A 26,185-nucleotide genomic window follows, 5' to 3' on the forward strand; every position below is an offset into this window, starting at 1 on the left:
CAGTGTATACATGGTAAGATAAGACCGATTTTATCGAAATCCCACATATGGCTCTGTGTATTGGTGTTGTAACTATACAAGGTCCTCTAGAGTAAATATGCCTTATCTTTCCTGCATGCTCAGCATTTGGCATACATTTGCAGTCAGTCAGTCAGTGTTTGTAGTCAGGAAGTATGTTAGACAGCCATACCTCGCGGGGCTTTCCATTGGCATGCTGTTGGCCTCGGAGAAGACTTCCTCCTGAGGCTTGGGGTCCGGAATGGGAATGATGTAGTCATTGTAGGAGGTCGTCACTTCCTCTCTATCTGCCTCCGATCTAAAGTCTCCAGTTAGAGGGCAGGGGTTGAGGTCCTGGAGGGTGTCAGGGGTGGTGGAGGGGGTGATGGCTGGGGTGGGGAAGGGGGAGGAGAGCCTGGGTTTGGTTCGGACCACGGCCGGGTGGTCACTCTTGAAGAACTCGTCGTTGACTTGGCAGTATCTCTGTACCAAAAATTATAGTCAATTAGATACATCTCAGTGATCAATGTCAGATCTGTCCATAGTCAATACACACTTAAAGGAAAACTTCACCCAAAAACTATATTTTGGTATTTGTTTCATTAGTCCATTCTTGACATAGTCCCAAAATGTTTTACTTGTCAGCAATCAGGTTTTTAAGATATGTTAACTTAAAAAATACAGAAATCATCCCTGTATGATGCATTTTGCATTTAGCAAAAAATTTGATCGTTTTCAGAGATGGATGTGGAAATACTGTTCCTACTGGTCCTCAGATGCATTGTGTAAAGGGAAAACCCCCCCTATATTAATAGGATACCTTTTTATAGCTGTCAGTGAGCATGTTCCCCATGGTGTGCACCAGAAAGGAGAACTCTGGCCTCTTCTCATGCTTCTCATCCCAGCACTTCTGCATGACTTCATAACTGGAGGACAGAATTACTTCCTTAGTTGAACATTTTAATTGAACATGTCACAAAAAAAAAGAAAACTGACAGAAGACATGATTAGAGAGAGGTGTTTGAGAGTGATGGTAGAGACTTACACTTCGTCTGTGGCGTGGTTAGGTTTGGCCATGCGATAGCCTCTCTTTAAGGCACTGTAGAACAGCTCATTCATAGGAAGGTCAGGGTAAGGGGTTCCTCCTGTTAAAAGATCAACCATTCAAGTATTTAAAGGCTGATCTGTTTAAGTCATGCTGAATCAGGAGTGGCCAAAAGTTCTCAAATCTCGAATGAAACAAGAATCATGCCGGATTTTGGTTTCCCACGAAAAACATTGTTCACGCTGTTTCACGCTAAATGAACCACTTCTCAATAGGTACTCTTCTGATCACAGCAGTTCCAAAAGCATTTGTAAAAATCCCAAAATGAATTGATAATAAACCCGGACTGTAGCTAATAACAACAAAACCTCATCTGACCCTAAATAGACGCAGGATTAGACAAGCTGATCGTCTTGTCCTCTTAAGACAACTTTATTGCCTGTCTGTTTAAACACGGTATTGACAGCCTTTTGAAACCTCTATACTAACATACATTAAATAAACAAGGTCATCAAACCGCTCATGCTACTACTGATCTTTCTGAACGAATTCCAGTTAATGGGTTGTTTCGATTTAATCAAACAGTAATCTCTTCGATCTATCAGTTAATAATGAATGGATTCCATTTCCCGTCCACGTACCAAGGGTGAAGATCTCCCAGAGCAAGATGCCGTAGGACCACACGTCACTCAGGGTGGTGTACAGGTTATGGAAGATACTCTCTGGGGCCATCCACTTCAGGGGCAGAAATGTCTGAGAGGGCCAGAATTAGAGAGAACGTTAGAATCAGCCAGGTACTTAGAGGTAGGTTACAGCAGCAGTTATGGCTTACAATTTAAGTCGGTTGAAAGTTGTAATTTATGTTGTTTAAATGGTGTTTTACTGTTATCTTTCAAACTTTGTCTTATTTTATGTGTATGTGTATGTGTATGAGTGACCCTTAGTGAGCCTGCCACTCACGCTGCCTTTGGAGATGTAGTTGGAATCGTGCATGATGTCTCTGGCTAGGCCAAAGTCACAGATCTTCACCAGTTTCCCCTCACAGATCAACACGTTCCTGGCGGCCAGGTCACGATGGACACACTGGGGAGAAGAAGGTTTTAAATCTGCAGTTGCTACATTTATTTTTGGATTTATAAATGTCTGATATATATTATGTACCCGTTGATTCTTGAAGCGTAGGACGTATATATGCCTCATGAGCTTTACTGTAATACCCAACAACAACATTGATGAAATGCTTACCACAATAACGGACAGTATCAAGTTCTGTACACACCGTGTGATCCCCATGAGAACCACCAGGTTATTTCCGAATGACAAACCATGGATTAATGGCGAGATCAAAAACGCATTACGGATGAAGATTGCGTTCTCCCATCGGGATATGCAGTCCCAGCGCCAACTGAACAGCTCCCTCAAACATGCCATCCAACGAGCCACACTAAGGTACAAGGACAAGGTGGAGGTGGAAAACAGCAACATGATTGCTAAGCAGGTCTTTCAAAAAGTCAGGAAGTTGGCAGTCTACTCTGACAAACCATCTCCACCGGCCCATGATGACCCACTCGCCTTGTCCAACAACCTCAACAACTTCTTCTCATGTAGAAAAAAGAGGAGGATGGGAAGTGCTGCTAAGGTACACAATAGTAGATTTTGGTAGACAGAAGGTGCTCTTTGGTAAAAGGGGTAAATTGGTCATCAAAAAGCAAGGAGGACCAAGGCACTCTTCATATAATTAATTAAAATGCCTTGATTTGTATGGCATGTTCAATAGAAACAAAGTTTCGGCTGCATGGCCTTCGTCAGGGAGTACAAAGAAACTTCTTCTCATGTTTTGATACCCACGTTTTGATACCCACTATGATTCAGAAGCTGTGAGAACCTGCTAAATGCCCTCCACTTTACTGATTCCCATGCCCCACTCTTCAGTGAGGTGGAGGTGGCGGTATACCAGCGGAAAGCTACAGTAAGTGCAAGGCCGGGCGGGATAAAGTGTTGAGTCCTAAAAGCCGGAGCTGCTGAGCTCAGCGCCATCCATAGCCTTTCACCTATCGCTATCCACTGGCACAATCCCCACCCGTTGGAAAACATCTACCATCGTGCCCATTCCTAAAAAGTCTACCTCGACTGAGTTCAACCGGCATGTTGCTCTCAAGTCACTGATCATGAAATTCTTGGAAAGACTGGTTCTTAACATCCTACTGCTACCCACCGTTCACTCCTCCCTTGATCCCTACCAGTTTGTTACAAAGCAGGGAGAGGAACGGATGACACGGTGGTCTGCAGCCTTCACAGGCTCCTGGAACACCTGGAGGGTATGGGGAATTACACACACATCCTGTTCGTGGGTTTCAGCTACGCCTTCAACACCATCCAACGACACACTATGATCCAGAAGCTCAGTAACCTAGACATGTCTCCCACCATCATTCGCTGGATCCACAACTGTTTCAGTGGCAGACCTCAGGCCGTCAGAATAGATAACACCCAGTCCTCTGTAAGCATCAACAACACTGTTGTTTGTTTCTTCTGTGTTGTCATATTCGTTTTAGGTATTCCTGTGTGAGCTGTGCCAAGATTTTCCTATTGTAGGACAATAAATGGGATTCTGATTCTGATTCCGTCAGTGGTATAAATTACTTTAAAAGTACTACTTAAGTACTTTTTGGGAGTATCTGTACTTTACTATTTATATTTTTGACTACTTTTACTTTTACTTCATTACATTCCTCAAGAAAATAATGTACTTTTTACTCCATACATTTTCCCTGACACCCAAAAGTACTAGTTACATTTTGAATGCTTAGCAGGACAGGAAAATGGTCCAATTCACACACTTATCAAGAGAACATACCTGCCATCTCTACTGGTTCTGATCTGAAGGACTCACTAAACACAAATGCTTAGTTTGTAAATTATGTCTGAGTGTTTCAAATATTTTACTGAGGCACAGTTCATATAAGTAAATCAATAAAATAAAATAAATAAATTAGGCCCTAATCTATGGATTTCACATGACTGGGAAAACAGATATGCATCTGTTGGTCACAGATACCTTAAAAAAGGTAGGGGCATGGATTAGAAAACCATTCAGTATATGGTGTGACCACCACTCAACTCCTTCGCATATAGTTGATCAAGCTGTTGATTGTGGCCTGTGGAATGTTGTCCCACTCCTCTTCAATGGCTGTGCTTAGTTGCTGGATATTGGCGGGAAATGTAACATGCTACACATCGATCCAGGGCATCCCAAACATGCTCAATGGGTGACATGTCTGATGAGTATGCAGGCCATGGAAGAACTGGGACCTTTTCCGTTTCCAGGAATTGTGTACAGATCCTTGCGACATGGGGCCGTGCATAATCATGCTAAAACACAATGCCATACACGTGGTATGCGGTTCTGAGGCCGGTTCGATGTACTGCCAATTTCTCTAAAATGAAGTTGGAGGCGACTTATGGTAGAGAAATTAACATTCAATTCTCTGGCAACAGCTTTGTTGGACATTCCTGCAGTCAGCATGCCTATTGCACGCTCCCTCAAGACTTGAGACATCTGTGGCATTGTGTTTTGTGACAAAACTGCACATTTTAAAGTGGCCTTTTATTGTCCCAGTACAATTTGCACCTGTGGAATGATCACGCTATTTCATCAGCTTCTTGATATGCAACACCTGCCAGGTGGATGGATTATCTTGGAAAAGGTGAAATGCTCACTAACAGGGATGTAAACAAATTTGTGCATCAAATTTGAGAGAAATTCGCTTTTTGTGCGTATGGAACATTTCTAGGATCTCATATTTCAGCTCATGAATTCACAGGACCAACACTTTTCATGTTGTGTTTATATTTTTGTTTAGTGTACATATCAAACTATAATTGGATATGTCATTTTGGATCAGCTGTTGCATCCATAGCTCTGTCTATTTGAGAGTGGTTACATTTCTCCAGCCCCATCTATCAGCTTTTAACCAAAACATTGGCGGGGAAGATGCTTTGTCATTGTTTCAACTGCTGATTGCCCATGTAAACAACAGGGTTACAGGAAGCCAAGGTCAGACTGGACATTAACTATTGCTGGTGAAGTACATTCTATATCCATATCTACAGCTCTGTAATTACTGTGCCTGGCTCAATAAAGGGTAAATGATAAATAAACATATATCAATAAAGTTTAGATTCCATGTAATAAATAAAGGCTGAGTAAATAAAACAGTACATACGTTCTTGGAGGCGAGGAACTCCATGCCTTTGGCCACCTGGTAGCTGAAGCCGATGAGGTCAGTATAGCTGAGGGTGGTAGAGTCACTGATGAACAGGGCAGGGTCCATTGTGGTCTGGTCTGGAGGGAGAGCAGAGACATGGATGGCAGGGATCATTAATGAGGTATAAAAGAGAGACAATGTAAAGGTGAATAGATGTTCAGGTGATACTCATGGAGAGTATACACTGAGTGTACAAATAAAATAAAATAAAACTTTATTTGTCACATGCGCCGAAAACAACAAGTGTAGACCTTACCGTGAAATGCTTACGTACAAGCCCTTTACAACAGTGCAGTTTAAGAAGAGTTATGAAAATATTTACCAAATAAACTAAAATAATAAAAGGTAACACAATAACATAACAATAACGAGGCTATATACAGGGACTACCGGTACCGAGTCAGTGTGCGGGGGTACAGGTTAGATAATTATAATTAATAATTTGTACATGTATAATTTGTACATTTACTCCTGAGGTGCTGACTTGCTGCACCCTCGACAACTACTGTGATTATTATTATTTGACCATGCTGGTCATTTATGAACATTTGAACATCTTGGCCATGTTCTGTTATAATCTCCACCCGGCACAGCCAGAAGAGGACTGGCCACCCCTCATAGCCTGGTTCCTCTCTAGGTTTCTTCCTAGGTTTTGGCCTTTCTAGGGAGTTTTTCCTAGCCACCGTGCTTCTACACCTGCATTGATTGCTGTTTGGGGTTTTAGGCTGGGTTTCTGTACAGCACTTTGAGATATCAGCTGATGTAAGAAGGGCTATATAAATACATTTGATTTGATTTGATGTAGGTAGGTGTGAAGTGACTATGCATAGATAATAAACAGCGAGTAGCAGCAGTGTACAAAACAAATGAAGGGGGGGTCAATGTAATAGTCCAGTGGCCATTTGATTAATTGTTCAGCAGTCTTATAGCTTGGGGGTAGAAGCTGTTAAGGAGCCTTTTGGTCCTAGACTTGGTGCTTGCCGTGCGGTAGCAGAAAAAACAGTCCATGACTTGGGTGACTGGAGTCTCTGACAATTTTATGGGTTTTTCTCTGACACCGCCTATTATATAGGTCCTGGGTTGCAGGAAGCTTGGGCCCAGTGATGTACTGGGCCGTACGTACTACCCTCTGTAGCGCCTTATGGCCAGATGCCGAGCATTGCCATACCAAGCCGTGATGAAACCGGTCACGATGCTCTCGATGGTGCAGCTGTAGAAGCTTTTGAGGATCTGGGCACCCATGCCAAATCTTTTCAGTCTCCTGAGGGGGAAAAGGTTTTGTTGTGCCCTCTTCATGACAGTCTTGGTGTGTTGTCGTCCACAAACAGCTCTTTTGTCTTGCTCACATTGAGGGAGAGGTTGTTGTCCTGGCACCACACTACCAGTTCTCTGACCTCCTCCCTATAGGCTGTCTCATCGTTGTCGGTGATCAGGCTTACCACTGTTGTGTCATCAGCAAACTTAATGATGGTTTTGGTCGTTTTTTGGCCACGCAGTCGTGGGTGAACAGGGAGTACAGGAGGGGACTAAGTACACACCCTGAGGGGCCCCACTGTTGAGGATTAGCGTTGCAGACTTGTTGCTGCCTACCCTTACCAGCTGGGGGCGGCCTGTCAGGAAGTCCAGGATCCAGTTGCAGAGGGAGGTGTTTAGTCCCAGGGTCCTTAGCTTAGTGATGAGCTCTGTGGGCACTATGGTGTTGAACGCTGAGCTGTAGTCATTAAACAGCATTCTCACATAGGTGTTCCTTTGGTCCAGCTGGGAAAGGGCAGTGTGGAGTGCGATTGAGATTGCGTCATCTGTGGATCTGTTGCGGTGGTATGCGAATTGGAGTGGGTCTAGGGTATCCGGGAGGATGCTGTTGATGTGAGCCATGACCAGCCTTTCAAAGCACTTCATGGCTACCGATGTGAGTGCTACGGGCGGTAATTATTTAGGCAGGTTACCTTCACTTCCTTGGGCACAAGGAAGTGCTTGAAACATGTAGGTATTACAGACTCAGTCAGTGAGAGGTTGAAAATGTCAGTGAAGACACTTGCCAGTTGGTCCGCGCATGCTTTGAGTACAGGTCCTGATAATCCATCTGGCACCGCGGCTTTGTGAATGTTGACATGTTTAAAGGTCTTGCTCACATCGGCTACCGAGAGCGTTATCACACAGTCATCCAGGACAGCTCGTGCATGCTTCAATGTTGCTTGCCTCGAAGCGAACATTAAAGGCATTTAGCTCGTCTGGTAGGCTCGCATCACTGGGCAGCTCGCGTCTGGGTTTCCCTTTGTAGTCTGTAATAGTTTTCAAGCCCTGCCACATCGGATGAGTGTCAGAGCCGGTGTAGTAGGATTCAATCTTAATCCTGTATTGACACTTTGCTTGTTTGATAGTTCGTCTGAGGGCATAGCGGGATTTCTTATAAGCGTCCGGATTAGTGTCCACTCCTTGAAAGTGGCAGCTCTTGCCTTTAGCTCGATGTGGATGTTGCCTGTAATCCATGGCTTCTGGTTGGAATATGTACGTACGGTCACTGTGGGGACGACGTCGTCGATGCAGTTATTGATGACGCCGATGACTGAGGTGGTATACTCCTCAATGCCATTGGATGAATCCCTGTTTTCCGGGAGAGCAGTATATCCTTCTTGTAGGACTCGTTAAAGGAAAAAGATTCTTCCAGTTCGTGGTGAGAAATCCCAGTTCTGATGTCCAGAGGTTATTTTCTTGTCATAAGTGACGGTAGCAGCAACATTATGTACAAAATAAGTAAAAAAAATAAGTTACAAACAACGCAAAGACGAACAAAATAAAATAATTGGTTACGGGCATGTAAAACGTCAGCCATCCTTTTCGGCGTCATTTTAACACCTGCTCTTTCTTTGACGGCTGACCAGGTGAATCCAGGTGAAAGCTATGATCACTTATTGATGTCATACACAATCCATGTTTCAGTTGTCTCAAGGCTTAAAGATCCTTCTTTAACCTGTCTCCTCCCCTTCATCTACACTGATTGAAGTGGATTTAACAAGTGACATCAATAAGGGATCATCATTTTTCACCTGGATTCATCTGGTCAGTCTAGGTCATGGAAGGAGCAGGTGTCCTTAGTGTTTTGTGCACCCAGTGTACATAGAGGCTCTGTAGGTCAAATAAACAATTTAACTGTCCTTAACCCATCCTCCTGCGCTTTCTCTTCTCATGTGCTTCCCATATGTTTGACATATAACAGACCTAAAATATACAAAGTATACAGTACGCTTGAGCTATGTTTATGGCTCTGTATTTCTTGGACTCTATACCTTGTTCCTGGTAATGGTCGTGCTGATAGGGAGACTCATAGGGAGAAGGCTGGATGTCAGCGTATTTGATGGTGTCTTTCAGCTCCTGCATGGGGACGTACACTGTGGGCTCGTCCTTACTCATGTCCATGTAACCACCATCACACTCACTGCCAAATGACACGTAGCTGCCAAGATATTTGGGACACATTAGGGTAAAGTATAATAAAAAATAAAAAACACATGGCCATCTCTATGTCTGTATGGCCTCATTTTGTAATTGAATGTCTACAGATGTAGGATCTACATTTGAGGTAGTTTGCTACAGCAGGAATAACCCTGCAGCAGCAGGAAATGCAAATGATTATGTGGATTATAATGAATGGACATTTTTGTGGTTGATACATTTGTTGTAAGGGAAAATCAAGTCTGAAATATCGAAGTGGAAATGACAAACTTCAGAAGCCTTTTTAAAGCTCAAATACACAACACGTTTACATTTCCTGCCTTGCAGAAAAGTTCTCCTGCAACAGGGTGATCAAATTAAGATCCTACATATGTACACTACCGTTCAAAAGTTTGGGGTCACTTAGAAATGTCCTTGTTTTTGAAGGAAAAGCACATTTTTTGTCCATTAAAATAACATCAAATTGATCAGAAATACAGTGTAGACATTGTTAATGTTGTAAATGACTATTGTAGCTGGAAACGGCTGATTTTTAATGGAATATCTACATAGGCGTACAGAGGCCCATTATTAGAAACCATCACTCCTATGTTCCAATGGCACGTTGTGTTAGCTAATCCAAGTTTATAATTGTAAAAGGCTAATTGGTCTTTAGAAAACCTTTATGCAATTATGTTAGCACAGCTGAAAACTGTGCGCTGATTAAAGAAGCAATAAAACTTGCCTTCTTTAGAGTATCTGGAGCATCAGCATTTGTGGGTTCAATTACAGGCTCAAAATGGCCAGAAACAAAGAACTTTCTTCTGAAACTCGTCAGCCTATTCTTGTTCTGAGAAATTAAGGCTATTCCATGCGAGAAAATGCCAAGAAACTGAAGATCTCGTACAAAGCTGTGTACTGTCTAGAAGGCCACCATCCCGGAGTCACCTCTTCACTGATGATGTTGAGACTGGTGTTTTGTACTTGTCCTCTTGCTCAGTTGTGCACCGGAGGCTCCCACTCCTCTTTCTATTCTGGTTAGAGCCAGTACAGAGCATTGTACGAGATCTTCAGTTTCTTGGTAATTTCTCTCATGGAATAGCCTTCATTTCTCAGAACAAGAACAGAAAGAAAGTTCTTTGTTTATGGCCATTTTGAGAATATATTCGAACCCACAAAAGCTAATGCTCCAGATACTCAACTAGTCTAAAGAAGGCCTATGTAGATATTCCATTAAAAATCTGCCGTTTCCAGCTACAATAATAACTTACAACATTAACAATGTCTACACTGTATTTCTGATCAATTTGATGTTATTTTAATCGGCAAAAAATGTGCTTGTCGTTCAAAACCAAGGATATTTCTAAGTGACTCCAAACTTTTGAATGGTCGTGTATGTCTTTTTCTACCATTCATATGTGGTTGTACTTGATCCACGCACTGGCCAATATAACCTCTTCTTTATCTTCCAAATGAAGACCTGAGTGAACCCCCAGATGAGGAGGTAGCTCTCACCCTTTCCTCTGGCTGAGAGGTGTGCTCCCTCCAGAGATGCGGCAGCCAGAGTCCTCCTGGTTCTTCTCAAGGTAGTACTGCAGGAACGTGTGCTTGTTCTTGTGTAAGTAGTCCACCAGGTCTCCATAGCGACAGTACTCTGTCACCAGGTAGAGAGGGCCTGAGAGATTGGGTGCCACAAAAGACACATTTTTATCTTCATCGGGGAAGAATTTGTGTGAACTATTGTATTACTCATACAATTACATAGTTAGTAAAAAGAAAAGTTTGTAACTATGATGTTATAGTCTCCGTGGGCAGATGGATTGCCTCCCACATTTAACAATGTTCCAGCATACAGTGCCTTGCAAAAGTATTCACCCCCCTTTGTGTTTTTCATATTTTGTTGCATTACAACCTGTAATTTATATTGATTTTTATTTGGATTTCATGTAATGGACATACACAAAATAGTCCAACTTGGTGAAGTGAAATTATTATTTAAAAAATTCTCCCAAAAATTAAACAAGAAAAACACGGAAAAGTGGTGCGTGCATATCTATTCACCCCCTTTGCTATGAAGCCCCTAAATAAGATCTGGTACAACCAATTACCTTCAGAAGTCAAATAATTAGTTAAATAAAGTCCACCTGTGTGCAATCTAAGTGTCACATGATCTGTCACACGATCTCGGTATATATACACCTGTTCTGAAAAGCACCAGAGTTTGCAACACCACTCAGCAAGGGGCACCACCAAGCAAGCGGCACCATGAAGACCAAGGAGCTCTCCAAACAGGTCAGGGACAAAGTTGTGGAGAAGTACAGATCAGGGTTGGATTATATAAAAAATATCAGAAACGTTGAACATCCCACGGAGCACCATTAAATCCATTATTAAAAAATGGAAAGAATATGGCACCACAACAAACCTGCCAAGAGATGGCCGCCCACCAAAACTCACGGACCAGGCAAGGAGGGCATTTATTAAAGAGGAAACAAAGAGACCAAAGATAACCCCCGAGCTGCAAAGCTCCACAGTGGAGATTGGAGTATCTGTCCATAGTACCACTTCAAGCCATACACTCCACAGAGCTGGGCTTTATGGAAGAGTGACCAGAAAAAAATAAGCAAACATGTTTGGTGTTCGCCAAAAGGCATGTGGGAGACACCCCAAACATATGGAAGAAGGTACTCTGGTCAGATGAGACTAAAATTGAGCTTTTTGGCCATCAAGGAAAATGCTATATCTGGCGCAAACCCAACACCTCTCATCACCCCGAGAACCTCATCCCCACAGTGAAGCATGCTGTGGGGATGTTTTTCATTGGCAGGGACTGGGAAACTGGTCAGAATTGAAGGAATGATGGATGGCACTAAATACAGGGAAATTCTTGAGGGAAACCTGTTTCAGACTTCCAGAGATTTGAGACTGGGATGGATGTTCCCCTTCCAGCAGGACAATGACCCTAAGCATACTGCTAAAGCAACACTCGAGTGGTTTAAGGGGAAACATTTAAATGTCTTGGAATGGCCTAGTCAAAGCCCAGACCTCAATCCAATTGAGAATCTGTGGTATGACTTAAAGATTTTTGTACACCAGCGGAACCCATCCAACTTGAATGAGCTGGAGCAGTTTTGCCTTGAAGAATGGGCAGAAATTCCAGTGGCTAGATGTGCCAAGCTTATAGAGACATACCCCAAGAGACTTGCAGCTGTAATTGCTTCAAAAGGTGGCTCTACAAAGTATTAACTTTGGAGGGTGAATAGTTATGTACGCTCAAGTTTTCTGCTTTGTCATCTTATTTCTTGTTTGTTTCACCATAAAAAATATTTTGCATCTTCAAAGTGGTAGGCATGTTGTGTAAATCAAATGATACAAACCCCCCCAAATCCATTTTAATTCCAGGTTGTAAGGCAACAAAATAGGAAAAATGCCAAGGGGGTGAATACTTTCGCAAGCCACTGTACATGCTGTTGCCCTAGGTCTGGGATTTCAGAGACTAATGACATTAGGTTGTGAGCTTGTGATTGTTGCTGTGGTGACAGGGGCAGTGCTCACCTTGTTTGGTGCAGGCCCCCAGCAGGTTGACAATGTTGAGGTGAGGCCCCAGGTGGCTCATGATCTTCAGCTCTGACATTAGAGCCTGGGTCTCACTCCTCCTGGCCGTGGCTGCAGGTCAGAGAACTGAAGCATGAAACAAACTGGCATACAAGCTTAAAACTACCTCTATGCTGAAGATGATTGTTCTCACTTACATTTGAGCATTTTCACTGCCACTTTCGTGCTGGACTGGGAATGACCGAGACCATACGCGGTCGCTTCGACCACCCTGCCGAATGCTCCGGACCCAAGAGTACGACCTGGAACACAACACAAACATTGCCCAAATCAGAACAGTCAATATGAACAGTAACTTGTATCTGTCTCTATTAAATACACTATCAAATAAAGATTGGGGGTACCCCCATAGACATCATCGGCACCCCCTTCCCCCATGGTTCCTGGTCCTTACCCAACACCAGGCTGTCTCGAGGCATCTCCCAGGCAAGGTCATAGGGCAGATGGATGGGGTCAACGTAGATGTACTCATGTCCGTCCAGACTCACTGACTCGATCACCTTCCACCTGATCTCATAGCGAGGCTTCTGAGGCAACACACAAGAGTAAGAGTTACTCAATCACTCAGGCACATTGAAATACCATGAGTGAGTTAGTAATTGTACTGCATTTTGCATAGTTGTTTTAACATTGTTCACTGTGTCTTTGTGTAGTCTCACCTTCCTCCACACAGCGATGAGGATGATGATGGAGATGATGACGATGACTACCAGGGCTAGAACCGCAGCCAACACTGCCACCTGGGAGAAGAAAGCTAGAACACAACACAGAACATTAACATCCAACTATACATAGTCGACATATCCACAGAGAACATTTGTTCCTAGTATTAACATTCACACCATTATTTATACATAAACTATTATTTATCAGGTGTGCTAGCGCTGGACTGGAACCAACAACCTGCACAGTACACCCTGCAACTCTCCAGGACTGTCTAGTTACAGTACGTACTTTGATAAATGCAACCCCTTAGGTAGATACACATCGAGATACAAATATCCCCATAGATACAATGTTGCTCTTAGATAATGGTAATAGCATCATTGTTCGGTTCTATCTTTAGATACATACTGCTGGACACCAGTTTGACGTCCCTCCTGCGGAGTCCTCTCTCGTTGCTGGCCTCGCAGCGGACGCTCACCTGCTGGGGCTTGTGGAAGATGACCTGGCTGCGGACCTGGCCCACCTTACGGCTCTCGTTGAAGCTGACGTTGGTCTGGACGCTCAGGGTCTCAGGGTCTGACACTAGGGGCTGCCACACTGTGCTCCGGTTACTGCACCTGGGAGAGATGTTGTAATGATAACTACAGGTGTTTCAATAGTACAGTAGTAAAGGTGAACTACTACTGCTACCTTTACTCAGGTGTGTCTGAGGTAAATGCTGTGAGCTAATGCACTCTGGTATAGAAGCTGTCTGAAAACCCATAGTTGGGCTGATATCAGTTTAAACTGCGATTACTAAAACGAAACAAGCTAAGTCTGCCCTCTAGTGTCCAGAGTGTTACAGAATGCCAGACACTGACAGTGTGATGATGATGATGACATGACCCACTTGAGCATGCTGTCACAGCTGAACCACTGGATGGTGGGGGAAGGTACCCCCTCAGCCACACAGGTCACGGCATGCCTCTTCCCAGGGAGGTGGTGGTCCGACAGGTCTGTGATCTGAGGGGGGACTACACAGAGAGGGGTACAGAATTAGGAATGACATATCCCATGATTCTAGATGATAAGTGTAGGTATATGTTGAGCCAGGGTGGAATTTCAATAGTCTTAAGTTACTTTTTATTATCATCGCCTCTCATTTATTTATACTGATCTCAAAGCATAGGGAGTGTGAAAGTAATTTTGCTACATCCATGGTGGATGCGGTTCTTTCAAATCAGTGCTGATGACAAAAGGTAAAGGAGGAGAAGGAACCACTTAACAGACTACTGATATACACCACATTGGTTTACATTGGTTGCAAAGGCGACTCACCTTTGACCTCTAGATCAAAGGTCAATTTCTTGGCGTCATCTCCGTTGGCGACGTGAACGGTGTAGAGGCCTTTCTGTTCTGTCCTGATCCTCACCAGGGTCAACGTGCTGAAGTACCTGAGATAGAGGGGTAATGGAAAACCACACAGTTATAAATGTTGGTTCACTGATCCTGGAAAAACGGGTTTATCTTAATAAATCCATCAACATTGCTAAAACCATAAAACCTCCTGAGACATCCCGTCTCTATCAGTCAACAGCAGATAAAGCCTAGACAGCAGGTAACCCCACACCCAGCAGGAACCAGAGGCAGACTAAGACCATCTCTGAGGGGTAAATTACCCAATTAGTCGCTAACGTAATGCATTGCATACCACACAAGTGGGATTGTAAATCTGGTTGCCTGATCTGATTTATACTTTCATGTAACGACAAAGAGAACAAACTCTACTGATCTAATCTGAGAAATTCAACCTCCAGATTGATTAGAATTGATCGTCGTCCAGGTGGTCTCACCTGGTCTCATGCTCCTGCCTGGTGATTACGACGTTGTCCCCGTTGACCGTGGCATCATCTTTGGTCCAGCGGACACGTGGAGGGGGGTAAGCTTCAATCTCCACCCTCAGCTCTACGTTCTGGTGCAGCTGGGCCGAGACATTACGATCCTGGACGGACCTCAGCTCCACGAAGCCTTGCTCTGACAGAAGAAGGTTGTCATTAGTTAGTAAACACATAATAAGTATAGTACCTCTGTAAACATTCTGCGAGAACATGTAGCCTGCGTTAAGGAATAAATAGCTTGACAAATGGGAGTTGATGAAGCTGAAACAGACAGGCACCCATGGAAAGGGAAGAGGCCTTTAAATTTGTGATCCATATCTGCAGCCAATGTTTTCTGATGCCCAGTATGCTAGCATAAATGCTGTGATATCAAAAGTTATTTTATCCCCCTTTATCGTAACTACTATTTCAGAGTATTAAGTGTAATTCACTGTGTTTACAGTATGGCTGCTAAGTATAGTGGGTCCATATTGTATAGACTGAGGTGATGACAAAGCTGTCTATTTAAATGGTTGAACTATTTAGAGACTGAAATGAGGATCTGTCATTTCCAGTGGGCTGTCCAGAGTATTGGCCCAGAGCCATGTAGAGAGAAAGACTTACAACATGAATGCCCTGGCTGTAGGAAGAAGGCAGTTTAAACATGTTTGACTACCGTGGCTTAAATATAACACAACTCAGTGGGAATAGGGTAAGCATTCACAGAGGAACGGCTGTCTCTTTGGCTACATCCAACCCTCAAAGAGGGTGAAAGAGAAAAATGTTGGGTTTACCCTTCAAACAACTTTCTGCTGACTTTCCTTTTTGCAGCTTGTTAGAGACGCAGTTCAGTTGAATGAATTTCAATTATTTGAAGTGACTTCAAAGGCAAAGGTACAGTGCTGATTCTGATTCGACAGAATCTCTCAGATTGGACACTTTGTACATCATGCTATCAAAAATAATAATTCAATATTATTTGATTTTAATTGACTATCTCACACAAAACACAGATGTTGTGCTTGTATGTTCAGTGACGTTCACTAGCTAAATGATTAAAAAAATTATAATATTACATGTGGTTTATTTTAACAGAACTCTCTCTCGTTGCACATGGGGGTTCATATTATGAGCGATGCTCTTTCAGTCTAAAAAAAATTGCCTTAATAATAATCTATCCAGTCATTGTTTGTTTTCAGAGAGTCTCTTCCAGTCTCCTTCTCACCAAGGATGGTGATGTTGACGTTGGCTGTGGCTCTCTGGTCCTGGACACCCTCGTGGACATGACACGCGTACTGGCCCGTGTTGGCCAGCGTCACCTTGGAGACTATGAGGCGTGAGCGCATCTTCTGGGATGATAGGATGTCAGTCAGAGGCTCAATGGAGTCCACCTAACAGACACAGGGCAGGAAAGGGGTGCATACATGTAGTATTCCTTCTGAGAGAAGGCTATAGAAGTACAAACTAAGTCATGTCCGATTCTACAAGTTTAACAGGATGTGTTGATTTTATCCACATGTATATCTATCAGTGAAATCCTATCACAAGGACCTTCAAACCTCTTAAGGATCTGACACTTAAATTTTTATTTTTTTGCCTAAAATGACATACCCAAATCTAACTGCCTGTAGCTCAGGACCTGAAGCAAGGACATGCATATTCTTGAAACCATTTCAAAGGAAACACTTTGAAGTGTGCGGAAATGTGAAATTAATGTAGGAGAATATAACATTAGATTTGGTAAAAGATAATACAAACAAAAAAACATGTGTTTTCCCCCAAAAAATATTTGAAATGCAAGAGGAAGGCCATAATATAATATTGCAGATTAGGCACAATTTTATATTGTGTGCGCAAAGTTTTAGATTGATCCAGTGAAGCATTGCAATACTGGACAATATTTTGTATTAAGTCTGCCCAAATGTGCCGAATTGGTCAACTGATACATTTTCAAGTACATAACTATAGAGAACATACACAAATGATATGATAATACAACATTTAAGTTTACACACCCCCAGGAATGTCATACATGATGGATCATTAGCGAATACACTAATTTTCACACATCTAGATGGCCAGGTGGGGTTGGTGTGGAGCCAGAGACAGCAGGGGTTCAAACTGTAGAACCCAGTTCCTACATTTTAACATAAAAATTGATTTGATCAAACAAAACTATGCTACATTTTATCTCTGGGACCCTCAGGATGACAAATCAGAGCAAGATTACTGAATGTAAGTACATTATTTACCTTCAGAGGTGAATGTATCAAACCAGTTGTGCACTTTACTCAAACAATAGCATGGTCTTTTTTCACTGTAATAGCTACTGTAGTTAGATTAACAAGAATTTAAGCTTTCTGCCCATAAAAGACATATGTCCTGGAAAGTTTGCTGTTACTTACAAAATCATGCTAATCACATTAGTGCACGTTAGCTCAACCGTCCCGGTATAGGGACACCGATCCCGTAGAAGTAAAACACTTCCACCACCAAAAAGATAGTGTATTATGAATGCTGGTATGAAAACCATGTGTCTGTCATGAATGATATTGCCTGGGGACTTAACACATCTAGGTGTGGCTACACAGACATCTTGATGTAATTTACTCTATGCCTGTTCTCCTCTCTTCTCTCCCACTCACGTCTCTATTGGGATAGTCCCAGGAGAAGGAGACCAGGTCCACTCCCTGCACCGTGCAGTTCACTGTCAGAGGCTCGCCCTGCTTCAGCACCGTCTTAGACGCATTGATGTAGGCGTCGATCGTCTCCGGAACTAACACGGGAAATGTGTGGAAAGCGAAGAAAAGATAGAAAAAGGGAGGGTGTGAGGGAGAGAGGGATAGAGATAATGAGTTCCTTGTTAATTTTTAGACATTACCGCAAGGTGAAAGAGAACATCTTGCTTACTTAGCAGTGTCACTGATATACAACAGCTTGAGACCATAGATTGATACCCTTGCAATACTGTCTTTGTTACATCCAGACATGCATATCAACAATGACGTTCATGGCCTGTACAGTACAATGAATGTCATGAAACGCTAGGTCTCTAGCCTTCTCTAGTCTCCTTCATTGTTACATCCCCAGCCCCATCTCTGACCCCCAGCCCCAGCCTCAGCCCAGGTACCCACCAGCAATGCTGAAGACGTAGAAAGCCTGGGACTCTTTCTCCTCCCCGTTCAGCTCTCCTCGGCACACATAGGTCCTGTCCTCCAGGGGTGCCCTGTAGCCCTCACTTGGGATGTAGACCCCCTTCAGGTGCATGTCACTGTCTCTTTCGTAGAGGGTGACGTTGATCTGGGGGTTGGTGACCACACACGGGATGATCCCCTCCTCGCTGGTCTTGGTCACCATGCCGTGGAAACTCTCAATGAACCACACATCAGGGTCTGTGTGAGGAAGGCGAGGGGAGGAAAGACTTAGCATCACTTGAGGGATAAGAGGAATAATTTCACACCATATGAGGAATACAAATATTTACTTTATATCATGATTGAACCAAGATATTGAGGCCTATAAGCTGAGTTCGCTGTTACAATATCCAATATTTGCCTGGGCAGTGGGAACATAACAGTTGTCTAACCTAACCTATCTTTGTAAAAGTACAATAGCTGTGACAGAGTGTAAAGGGGGCGACAGGTAGCCTAGCAGTAAGAGACGAGACAGTAACTGGAGGGTTGCTGGTGTCAAATCCTAGATGCCGCTGTACCCTTGAGCAAGGCACTTAACCCCCACTACAACGGTGCCGAGTGTGGCAGCCCTGCGCACCTCTCCAAAAAAAGCCGTATGTGTGTCTTTTGTAGGGGTTGTGTTAAAAGCGGAAGTACAATTTTGGTTGGACCATGTGTCTAATTGACCAATAAAGTGATCTTAATCTAATTTTAAAGTTATAACAGTGTTCTCACCTGGCACAAAGACTGCCACCTCTATAGTCTTGTCAGTCCAAGCCTCGGCACAGACATATACTCCCGTTTGGCTCCACGTCACATTTTCCAGAATGAGAACACTGGTCGTGTTCTGGTTCTCCACTCCAAAATAGGGAACGTTGTCATCCCGCTTGAACCTCCATTCGACCGTCCCCCAGCCGGAACAGGTAATGGTCATGGAGTCACCCGCTGCCATGACAACTTCACTGTTGCTAGGGGAGATCTCCAGGCAACAGAACTCAGGACAGAAGTGTAAAAGAGCTGCAGTCAACACAAACAAGAAAAGGTCCGGTTTGGGATCAAAGAGCTAGATCTCCAGGTCAAGGGTCAAAGGTTAAGATAGCAATAACAACTCAGATATCCATCCAATTACACAGCGATGACGGATGTGACCAGTCTGGTGGGCTATGGAGGAGGGATGATGATGCACCATTAATGACAGATCCTTTTAAGCTGATCAATGCTCTTTGCCATCCATATTAAAGAACAATCTCTATGGCAAATTAGCTGGATACAAAGTTCAGGAGTTTTTCCCGACCATGTAACCTAACTAGGAAAGACTCGGGCTCTAGTCATAGTCAACCTCACATTTTATTTTCATGATATTTCAGTAGATGTGTGGTTGTTTCTCTCACCTGTAAGAATGGTTGTCAGATGGAGAGTGCATACTCTGACACTCCTCATGGTGATACGCTTCAGGAGAGAATTATTCTGCAAACAGATTTAAAAACAAAAACACTGTGAATATTGTAGTCTCCATTATAGTCTCCATCCCCTGTTTTCTTCACGACATTCCTCCCAGCATATTGAGTTTGACCCTTGTGTTAAAGACAAACTCCCTACCCAGAGTTTCTATTTTACACTTGTCCTTCATACAGTAAATGGCTTACGACAGACAAAATGATTGAGAGAGAGACATAGACGACTCCAAGATTAGTGCAAGGGTGTTGTTCCCCCCTACGCTGGTTACTAGTGAGCTCAGGCATTAGGATGGCTCGGGGATTGGGACATGGGACTCAGAGTTGGTCTGAACATTCTGAACTCATAACATCTCATTGATATCTCTTCACATACACTACTGATATGCTCATATCATATTGGATGCCTTTAACCCTTGTAAGACCAACAAGGTTCGGTCGAAACCAAGTTGGGAGCTTACTATATAAATCACATGTCATGACAGCAAAATCTGTTCCTAATCCAAAGATACTGTATGCCACAGAAATAACACAGACTAAACAGAGTAGATGCAGCTCTTAAAATACAATGGAAGGTTACTGCCCTCTCAATAATGAGATGTGAGTTCTGTACACAACATTCCGGTTCTATGTTCTGAATGGGTTCACATGAGAGGTATGTGACGGCTCGCTGCACAGGGACAGAACAATGTCGGAGAGTTTTTGTTCTTGTTTTGCCAGCGTTCTGTCCAACTAACAAACGGGTCAGTGTGTGCCTCTGCAACACTCTGCTGCTGGGTCTAAAACCATTCCACTGTCGTGTCAAACCCTTAATTGGATTCCAAGTAAACAAAAGGCAACCACAGAACGGCAACACACCATATTTTGGAGTTTGTTTACTGATTAGCTGCTATGGTGATACAATGTGCAGTTTCGTGTTTTAAAACACAACACTGAGGCAAAATCTCAAATGATGTCCTGTTCCCCAACAATGCTGCTGGGTCTAAAACTACTCCACTGTCGCGTTGAACCCTTAATTGGATTCCAAGTAAACAAAAGTAATTAGGCAATAGTGGCAACCACAGAACGGCAATAGCAAACCATATTTGGGGTTTTGTTAACTGATAAGCTGCTATGGTGATACAATGTGTGTCACGGTCGTTTGTAGAATTAACGGACCAAGGCGCAGCGTGCGTAGAGTTCCACATGTTTAATTAAAGAAACTCACCAAAACAATACAAAACAAAAACGAAACGTGAAGTCAAATGCAGTGCACACTGGCAACAACACACATACAAAACAAGATCCCACAAATACCCAGGGGAAAAAGGCTGTCTAAATATGATCCCCCAATCAGAGACAACGATAAACAGCTGCCTCTGATTGGGAACCATACCAGGCCAACATAGACAAATAATAACCTAGATAACCCACCCTAGTCAGACCCCGACCTAACCAACATAGAGAATAAAATGATCTCTATGGTCAGGGCGTGACAATGTGTAGTTTCGTATTTTAAAACTCAACACTGAGGTAAAATCTCAAATGATACCCTATTCCCCTTCAGAAAGTATTATTTACATCCCTTGACATTTTCTTACAAAATAAGAATAAAATGGATTTCGATTTTGTCTCATCGCTGCAACTCCTCAACGGGGCTAGGGAGAGGCGAAGGTCGAGTCATGCGTCCTCCGAAACAGCTGCACAAATGTGTCGGAGGAAACACTGTTCAACTGACGACCGGAAGTCAGCCTGCAGGTGCCCGGCGCGCCACAAGGAGTCGCTAAAGCCTGATGAGACAAGTAAAGCCCCCCCGGCCAAACCCTCCCCTAACCCGGATGACGCTGGGCCAAATGTATGCCGCCCTATGGGTCTCCCGGTCATGGCAGGTTGTGACACAGCCTGGTAACAAACCCGGGTCTGTAGTGACGCCTCAAGCAATTCGATGCAGTGCCTTAGACTGTTGCGCCACTCGGAAGGCCCATAATTGTAATTTTTTTTCAATGATCTACACAAAATACTATGTAATGTCAAAGTGGAAGAAAAAATCTATCAATTGTAAAAAATAAAAAAATAGATAAAAAATATAGCACTAATATATCTTGATTAAATAAGTATTCAACCCCCTGAGTCAATACATATTAAGATCAGCTTTGGCTGCGATTACAGCTGTGAGTGTTTCTGGGTAAGTCTCTAAAGCCTTGTTCACGTTGGCAGTTTGAAGTGACTCGAATCCAAATTATTTCCATATCCGATTCGAATCTGATATCTTTCCTGCAGTCTGAACACCCAAAAGCCACATGGAATCTGATATTTCAATCCACATTTCAAACCACCTTCAGATATGGTTGAAATGAGATACAAATTTGATTCCTGGCCGAGCAAATCGTGTCAGAACTGTCAAATCTGATTTCTTTGCCCTCAAGTGGTTGTTAGACTGTTATTTGGCATGTCTTGTTGCTTGCTAGCTACTCTATTGACAGTTTGACAAGAACAAGGTGTGGTACCTAACTTGTTCATTGTTTACAAACAAATTAGTGTTTGAAATGTGATAGAAAGCTAAACAGCTACCTAGCTAGCTAGTTGACTGCTGTGGCTAACCAAAAATGACTTATATTGAAAGTTGGATCATCTTATTCTTTGATGCTTTAAAGGTGTTCTTACACTATGATTTAGTACATTCAATGCAACTGGGAAACATCCAATGGTAAGCATTGTTGTCACCTGCTAACTTCTGAGCTATAGGAAGCACGGCCACCAATCAGCCTACACATCTGTCATTATATGACAACTAGCATAGCCATGTCAGCAAGTGACTGCTGTCTGAATACTTGTTGTTTGGACAGTCAGTGTTCCAAAACGGATTTGAAAAACAAAACTGATTTGAGCAGTAAGGTCTGCAGTGTGAGCAAGGCATAAGAGCTGTCCGCACCTGGATTGTGCAACATTTTCCCATCATTCTTTTCAAAATTCTTCAAGCTCTGTCAAATTGGTTGTTGATCATTGATTCCTAGACAACCATTTTCAGGTCTTGCCATAGATTTTGAAGCAGATTTAAGTAACTCGGACACTCAGGAACATTCAGTGTCGTCTTGGTAAGCAACTCCAGTATAGATTTGGCCTTATTTTTTAGGTTATTGTCCTGCTGAAAGGTGAATTAATCTCCCAGTGTCTAGTGGAAAGCAAACTAAACCAGATTTTCGCTAGGATTTTCTCTATGTGCTTAGCTTCATTCTGTTTCTTTTTATCCTGAAAAACTTCCCAGTCCTTAATGGTTACAAGCATACCCATAACATGATGCAGACACCACTATGCTTGAAAATATGGAGAGTTGTACTCAGCAATGTGTTGTGTTGGATTTTCCCCAACCCTAACACCTTCTATTCAGGCCAAAAAGTTACATTCTTTGCCAAATGTTTGGCAGTATAACTTTAGTGTCTTGTTGCAAACACAATGCATGTTTTGGAATATTTGTATTCTGTACAGGCTTTTGTTCTTTTTACTCTGTCAAATAGGTTAGTATTGTAGAGTAATTACAATGTTATTGATCCATCCTAAGTTTTCTCCTATCACAGCGTTTAAACTATAACTGTTTTAAAATCACCATTGGACTGATGGTGAAATCTCTGAGTGGTTTCCTTGCTCTGCAGCAACTGAGTTAGGAAGGATGCATGTATCTTTGTAATAACAGGGTGCGATTCAACATCCAAAGTGTAATTAATATCTTCACCATGCTCAAAGGGATATTCAATGTATATTTATTTTTAACTATCTACCAACAGGTGCCCTTCTTTGTGAGGCATTGGAAAATCTCCCTGGTCTTTGTGGTTGAATCTGTGTTAGATATTCACTGCTCGACTGAGGGACCTTACAGATGATTGTATGTGTGTGGTACAGAGATGAGGTTGTCATAAAAAATGTATACTATTATGGCACACAGAGTAAGTTCATGCAACTTATTATGTGACTTGTTAAACACATTTCTCCTCCTGCACATATTTAGGCCTGCCATAAGAAAAGGATGGAATACTTATCGACACAAAACATTTCAGCTTTTTATTTGTATTTTGTAAAATGTCAAAAAACATTCCACTTTGACATTATGAGGTATTGTGTGTAGGCCAGTGATCAACAAAAATCTAAATGTAATCAATTTTAAATTCAGGCTGTAACACAACAAAATGTAGTAAAAGTAAAGGGGTGTGAATACTTTCTGAAGCCACTGAGGTTCACTACCAGACCCCCCTTTTTTTGAGACCCAGACTGGTTTTGATGCTTTAAGAGCAATGTCATCACATCAGCTTCAACGTCATGTCAGAGTTCAATGGAGGTTAAAGGTGACATGGCTCACCCATCATTGACTACAGACAGCCAATGAGAGAGCTGGAAAGTATTAGTGAGTAAACACTGCATCATAAGAGGGAAAGAGGACAGAGAGAAATATCTACAACACAGATAATGTGATGGCAGGAGAGAGGGAAAGAGGGGTGGAGGTTCTTGTGGGTGGAAGTGGGGAGGGGGAGCGTTAAGGGGGGCACAGGGAAGGGGTGCAGCAGCAGGCGTCTGGAAACAGTTAAGGATAGATCACAGGCCTGTACGCAGGAGGAGGGTGGGAAATGGAGAGAGGGCGGAAGAAAGAAGCCCTGGGAAGAGAGGGAGGAGAAGCAAGAGGAGGAGGAATCCTTAGTGGAAACATTGAAATTGATCTTTAAAATAATTGTGGGCACTAAAATTGTGTTTTGAACTGGATTACTTAAAGCGTACTATTAAAAGCATGTGTAGTAAAAATGATCCAACTTCTCATCTGATCACGATACAACTGTGGAACTGTTCCATCACCATGAAGATGTTCCTCCTCACAAGACAATATTTCATTCATTGTCATATACAGTTTGAAATACTGTAAATTGATTAAATGTTCTGTTTTTAGAAGTAATCAACAGAATCATAAAACGTGCTGGGAAAAGTATTACTGTTACTTTGATTACTGTAACGCACTTTGTGCTACAAGTATTCTAGCCTATGAAAGGTTCTATATTAAAAAAAATATGAATTTGGTAATATTAGAAATCCCCTGACTATCCAGCTAACAGTTACTCAAACTTAGATACAGTATATCTTTAGATCTTTAAGCCTGTGTAAAGAAACTGCCCTTGGCACTTCCGTTCCCCGAACTGAAACTCTTAAACTGTTCCAACAACATGACTCGTACATTTCCTCCCCCGCCTCCGTCCTCCTGGTTCTAATAAAGCTGAGGATCCAGAGAGAGAGGGATTGGACGTCATCCTGCACTAGGCTAGCTAGGGCCTTGTGTAATGTTTGATTGATTTCATTATACATTTTTGGGATTCTCTCACACACTCACAGTTACAGAGGAAACAAACGCACGCACACACACACACACACACACGCACGCACGCACGCACGCACGCACGCACGCACGCACGCACACACGCACGCACGCACGCACGCACGCACACACACACACACACACACACATACGGTGGCACACTTATTGTCACTTACACACACATTCACCATGACATGCACAAGCATGCATGCACACACTCCATTCAACCCTCAACACACACTCCCTCCCCTTCCCTCCCCTCTGTGTCACTGGTGTACAGTACAGTTCACATTCCCACAGTGTTCCTATGAAACTTTCCCAGGCCCACTGATACAGTGGGGCTGGTGGCGGAAGCGCCAGGGCCTGGAGGTCACACCGTCCCAGAAGGCCATACGTCAGAACACTCAGAGAGCGATCCGCAACCAGGGAAACAGTACATCAATATTTATGAGCACGAGTCACCTCAGTGTCACATATGACAACTACAGCGCCTTGCAAAAGTATGCATCCCCCTTGCCGTATTTCCTATTTTGTTGCATTAGAACCTGTAATTTAAATGGATTTTTATTTGGATTTCATGTAATGGACATACACAAAATAGTCCAAATTGGTAAAGTGAAATGATTTTTTTTTTAAAGTGGTGAGTGCATATGTATTCACCCCCTTTGCTATGAAGCCCCTAAATAAGATCTGGTGCATCCAACTACCTTCAAAAGTCACATAATTAGTTAAATAAAGTCCACATGTGAGCAATCTAAGTGTCACATGATCTGTCACATGATCTCCGTATATATATATACACCTGTTCTGAAAGGCCCCAGAGTCTGCAACATCACTCAGCAAGGGGCATCACCAAGCAAGCGGCACCATGAAGACCAAGGAGCTCTCCAAACAGGTCAGGGCCAAAGATGTGGAGAAGTACAGATCAGGGTTTGGTTATATAAAAATATCATAAACTTTGAACATCCCACGGAGCACCATTAAATCCATTATTAAAAAATGGAAAGAATATGGCACCACAACAAACCTGCCAAGAGAGGGCCACCCACCAAAACTCACGGACCAGTCATAGAGGACATTAATCAGAGAGGCAACAAAGAGACCAAAGATAACCCTGAAGGAGCTGCAAAGCTCCACAGTGGAGATTGGAGTATCTGTCCATAGGACCACTTTAAGCAGTACACTCCACAGAGCTGGGCTTTATGGAAGAGTGGCCAGAAAAAAAGGCATTGCTTAAAGAAAAAAATAAGCAAACATGCTTGGTGTTCGCCAAAAGGCATGTGGGAGACTCCCCAAACATATGTAAGAAGGTACTCTGGTCAGATGAGAACTAAAATGTAGCTTTTTGGC

General features: G+C 42.9%; 1 protein-coding gene across 2 annotated transcripts in view; it reads right to left on the reverse strand.

Annotated features, from left to right (window-relative positions):
* pdgfrb (platelet-derived growth factor receptor, beta polypeptide) overlaps window positions 1–26,185 on the reverse strand; it is a 49,875-nt gene that overhangs the window by 2,618 nt on the left and 21,072 nt on the right. Inside the window, exons 2-22 of one of the 2 annotated variants that reach the window (XM_071398326.1) lie at window positions 19,444–19,519; window positions 18,788–19,069; window positions 18,014–18,271; window positions 17,525–17,655; window positions 16,105–16,270; window positions 14,856–15,036; window positions 14,341–14,456; window positions 13,913–14,036; window positions 13,432–13,640; window positions 13,017–13,111; window positions 12,752–12,881; window positions 12,495–12,599; window positions 12,298–12,408; window positions 10,258–10,417; window positions 8,598–8,764; window positions 5,269–5,387; window positions 2,003–2,125; window positions 1,684–1,795; window positions 1,043–1,142; window positions 818–923; window positions 191–480 (exon numbers count right to left, since the gene is read on the reverse strand). In XM_071398326.1, the coding sequence (XP_071254427.1) occupies window positions 191–480; window positions 818–923; window positions 1,043–1,142; window positions 1,684–1,795; window positions 2,003–2,125; window positions 5,269–5,387; window positions 8,598–8,764; window positions 10,258–10,417; window positions 12,298–12,408; window positions 12,495–12,599; window positions 12,752–12,881; window positions 13,017–13,111; window positions 13,432–13,640; window positions 13,913–14,036; window positions 14,341–14,456; window positions 14,856–15,036; window positions 16,105–16,270; window positions 17,525–17,655; window positions 18,014–18,271; window positions 18,788–19,069; window positions 19,444–19,492 (3,134 nt within the window). In that variant the 5' untranslated portion in view covers window positions 19,493–19,519. Of the gene's footprint in view, window positions 1–190; window positions 481–817; window positions 924–1,042; window positions 1,143–1,683; window positions 1,796–2,002; window positions 2,126–5,268; window positions 5,388–8,597; window positions 8,765–10,257; window positions 10,418–12,297; window positions 12,409–12,494; window positions 12,600–12,751; window positions 12,885–13,016; window positions 13,112–13,431; window positions 13,641–13,912; window positions 14,037–14,340; window positions 14,457–14,855; window positions 15,037–16,104; window positions 16,271–17,524; window positions 17,656–18,013; window positions 18,272–18,787; window positions 19,070–19,443; window positions 19,520–26,185 lie in introns of both variants that reach the window. The other variant, XM_071398325.1, reaches the window with a different exon arrangement.

This window comes from Salvelinus alpinus, chromosome 4 (genome assembly GCF_045679555.1).
Source record: "Salvelinus alpinus chromosome 4, SLU_Salpinus.1, whole genome shotgun sequence".
Classification (NCBI taxonomy): Eukaryota; Metazoa; Chordata; class Actinopteri; order Salmoniformes; family Salmonidae; genus Salvelinus; species Salvelinus alpinus.